Source organism: Colobus angolensis, unplaced genomic scaffold (assembly GCF_000951035.1).
Source record: "Colobus angolensis palliatus isolate OR3802 unplaced genomic scaffold, Cang.pa_1.0 Scaffold114, whole genome shotgun sequence".
Taxonomy (NCBI): Eukaryota; Metazoa; Chordata; class Mammalia; order Primates; family Cercopithecidae; genus Colobus; species Colobus angolensis.
Genome location: NW_012112475.1, coordinates 1,350,069 through 1,354,319, shown reverse-complemented (window position 1 = coordinate 1,354,319; position 4,251 = coordinate 1,350,069). Strand labels below are relative to the sequence as shown.

General features: G+C 45.2%; 1 protein-coding gene across 4 annotated transcripts in view; it reads right to left on the bottom strand.

Moving 5' to 3' along the window:
- CDK5RAP1 (CDK5 regulatory subunit associated protein 1) overlaps window positions 1-4,251 on the bottom strand; it is a 43,587-nt gene that overhangs the window by 26,476 nt on the left and 12,860 nt on the right. For all 4 annotated transcript variants that reach the window (XM_011959576.1, XM_011959584.1, XM_011959593.1 and 1 more), the window contains exons 5-7: window positions 3,936-4,036; window positions 2,875-3,085; window positions 1,619-1,739 (exon numbers count right to left, since the gene is read on the bottom strand). In XM_011959576.1, the coding sequence (XP_011814966.1) occupies window positions 1,619-1,739; window positions 2,875-3,085; window positions 3,936-4,036 (433 nt within the window). The remainder of the gene's footprint in view (window positions 1-1,618; window positions 1,740-2,874; window positions 3,086-3,935; window positions 4,037-4,251) is intronic.

The window sequence follows — 4,251 nt, the reverse complement described above, 5'->3', positions numbered from 1 at the left end:
AAAAAAAAAAAAAAAAAGCTGCTTACTTAGAAGACTTCCAATCTTCCAATGGATAACCATTGTTTGAATGAATAAATGGACATTCTGGTAAAGGCACAATATTCTACACTCTTTGCAACTGTAGTCTAAAAATCTAAATGAAAGAAAAAAAATCTTAAAACTTACTATACAAGCAAAATTATTGTGACTAACAGATACTTTAAAATACAAGTAAAATCTTAATTTTCCACAAGTCTATGGCCTTGAATTCACTAAGACTCACTTTAATGTTATTAAGTTCCTTCTTTTACAGGCAAACGGCCTAGGAAGGCTGGTTAGTTTTGTCACCATCTCAGTCTATTTCAACAGAATGTCTCTATCCTGAAGGAGTGAGTTTTGGTACCGAGGGAGAGCTGGAAGGGGAGAGGAAGGAGACAACTTTAGACCAGGAAGCACTTGGAGAGGTGAGGTATGGAGAATGCCTCACAGAGCAGGGGAGCAGGGAGGGGCCAAATCAGGGAACTGATAATCTGGGGGTGGGGCAAGAGAAGACAGCACTGCCAGAATGTGAGGATGAAAGCCAACTGGTGACTTAGAACTGAAGCAGGGAGGCCAGGCACAGTGGCTCATGACTGTAATCCCAGCACTTTGGGAGGCCAAGACAGAATGATTGCTTGATCCCAGGAGTTCTAGACCAGCCTGAGCAACATGAGACCTAATCTCTATAAATAATTTAAAAATTGGCTGGGCATGGTGGCACCTACCTGTGGTCACAGCTACTTGGGAAGCTGAGGTGGGAGAATCATTTGAGTCCAGGCAGTTGATGCTGCAGTGAGCTCTGACCGCACCACTGTACTCCAGCTTAGGTGACAGAGTGATAGCCCGTCTCAAAAATAAAAAATAAGAAAAGAACTGGAGCAGGGGCTACCCTGGCCCTCTCCCATGATTCCTGCGCCAAACAAGTTAGGAAGCAGGGAGACACCACTGGAAGGAAAAGTCACCATATATTCCCACCTATTGTCCTCTTCTGCAGGGGTAGCAGATTCAGGCCTGGGGCTAAGCAAAAGACCTCCTCAGAAGTTGAGGACCAGTTCCCAGTGGGAGGAAAAGGAACAGATCTCCCCTGTGGCTTCTGATCCGCCTTAGTCCCCTCATTTATTCTGTTCCTCAACTAGTAAGCTGGCTCAATGATAAAATGAACAATAAATCTAGGAGTTTTTTCTGGAAGAGACAAATACCTAATTCCTCGAAAACTTAGCTATGTGCCAGGTAATTAAAAACTTTTCCTCCAATCCTTCTAATAACCCTGCAAGCAAGGTATTCTTTTATTCTCTTTTCATAGATGAGATAAATGCATTACAACAACAGTTAAATTGACATGCCTAGAAACCAAGCCAGAATTCACACTCCATCACCTGACTGTAAACCCATGCCCTCTCCATCCACCACGCTGCCTCCACAGTGGAGCTCTGTAATTTGTGGGCAATAAACCAATCATGTACACCCAAGTAGTTCTTTCTGGCCAAGCATGGTCCTAAACTTTAATAAGTCAGAGACAGCATAGGCTCCAAAACTACAAAGGTTATCCTCATCCTCCCCCAAACATGCTCACAGCAAGAAAGCCTGGAGAACTCTTCACCTGCTCAGAAAGTTTCTTCACTTCCTCTAGAATAGAGGCAACAGGCCGACTCCTCTCCCTTCCCCGGGTGAAAGGAACAATGCAGTAGCTACACATGTTGTCACAGCCTCGCATGATCGACCTGGAGAAGAAAGTACCAGAACTTAGTAACAGTAGCAGGGTGTGCTGTGTGACCCAAAGAGCAGGTCTCAGCTCTAATGGCATTATTCTTTGGCTCCGAATCCTCTTGCCACAGTGCTCACACTGGACCAATCTGAGATCTAAGCACTAAAGTAGACCTTTTTTATCTTTAAAAATTGGTATCTAATCACAGAATACAAACCAAACTATAACCAGTGGGACAGTGTCTAGCCTTGAGGAAGCACAGTGGTGAGGGCCTCGAGTACACACTTACCACACCTGGACTTTCTACTGTTTTTTTGTTTTGTTTTGTTTTGTCTCTGTCCCAACTATTTAACCTTGCTTTAGTGGCAAAAGCAGCCAGAGACAATATGTGAATAAATGGGCATGCTTGTATTCCAATAAAACCTTATTTACAAAAAGAGGTGGTAAGCTATTTGGCAACCTCTGTTATAGAAAATTTAATGCCTTGCCGGGCACGGTGGCTCACGCCTGTAATCCCAGCACTTTGGGAGGGCGAGGTGGGCAGATCATGAGGTCAGGAGATCGAGACCATTCTGGCTAACACAGTGAAACCCCGTCTCTACCAAAAATACAAAAAAAGTCAGCCAGGTGTGGTGGCACGCGCTTGTAGTCCCAGCTACTCAGGAGGGTGAGACAGGAGAATCGCTTGAACCCGGGAAGCAGAAGTTGCAGTGAGCCGAGATCACACCACTGCACTCCAGCTTGGGCAACAGAGTGAGACTCAGTCTCAAAAAAAAAGAAAAGAAAAAGAAAATTTAATGCCATGGCCAGGCACAGGGGTTCACCCTTATAATCCCAGGATTTTGGAAGGCTGAGGTGAGAGGATCACTAGAGCTCAGGAGTTTGAGACCAGCCTGGGCAATATAGTGAGACCCTATCTCTGTAAAAATTTTTTAAAAATTAGCCAGGTGTGGTGGTACACACCTTTAGTCCCAGCTACTCAGGGGACTAAAGCAAGAGCCCAGGAGGTCAAGGCTGCAGTGAGCCCTGATCATGCCACTGCACTCCAGCCTGGGTGACAAGAGTGAGACTGTGTCTCAAAAAAAAAAAAAAAAAAAAAACGTATGAAAGGAAGAAGAGGCTTATTCCCCATCTCTAAGGCAGTGACTCACACAAAGGCAGACGTGGCACTGGGGCTTGTCTGGACTGGCATGACATCAGCATAGGTCTCGTCCAGAGAGAGCAGCACGTTGGCAGCTTGCTGGCCTGACTCAGCAACAGCCAGCAGCCGGGGAAGGTCCCGGTAGGCATCAGGACCAGCCAAAACATCTACCATTTTCTCCCTGTTGAGGATCTCCTCCTTCAACCTCTCAGCCATGCAGCCTGGAAGGGAAAAAGAAACAAACACCTTTCCCCAAATTCACCGGGTGTTTAATGGCTTCTTATTCCACTTTATCTCTAGCTGGGATTAGAGACCAGGGCACAAAAAACTTCTCTAAGAATTGAGTATCATCCTTCAAATTTAACCAACACTCCCATACCACTGGAGCCTGCAGCTTCCTATATAAGAAAATCACAGAAAAGCGTTCCAGAGCAATTCAATTAAACGCCCAGAAAAAAAAATTAAACCACCGGCCAGGTGCAGTGGCTCACACCTATAATTCCCGTATTTTGGGAGGCCGAGGCAGATGAATCACCTGAAATGGAGAGTTCAAGACCAGCCTGACCAACACAGAGAAACCCCGTCTCTACTAAAAATACAAAATTACCCGGGTGTGGTGGCACATGCCTGTAATCCCAGCTACTCAGGAAGCTGAGGCAGGAGAATCGCTTGAACCCAGGAGGCAGAAGTTGCGGTGAGCCAAGATCTTGCCATTGCACTCCAGCCTGGGCAACAAGAGCAAAACTCCACCTCAAAGGAAAAAAAAGGAAATTCATGTTGTCCCTTCAGACTCCAATTCTATCCACAACTCTGTGCTACCATGAGCCGCATTAGACTCTAGGCAGGATATACCACTTTCTGAGCACCTATTACCTCAAGGAACTATGGAAAGCCCTTTCATGAACTTTATCTCATTTAATCCTGTAGCCTCTGTCAGTAAGTATAAGAATTGCATGGGGTATATAAGATTTCTTCAGACACTGGGAACCCAGCCTCCAAAGGAAACACTAGCAAATAAAGTCACATAGAGTCCAAGTTTCAAAACTGACAAAATGCGTAAATCACCATTACCTAGAATCCCAATCCTCAGAGGAACCCGGGAGCGGGGCCGCCTTGTCTTCAAGGCTTTAAGCTGATGTAAACGGTTCCAGATGGTCTGCTCAGCCTTCTCCCTACAGAGATCAAAGGAGGCAAAACTGAACCAAAAATAAACCACAGAGGAATCTAAGAGAGTAGGACAGTGGGAAGAAAATAAAAACCACCTTCAACCCTTTACAGCAAGCTTTTCCAACCTACAGCCCACGGGTCGCATACAGCCAGGATGGCTTTGAATGCAGTCCAACACAAATTCATAAACTTTCGTAAATCATTATGAGATTTTTTTTTT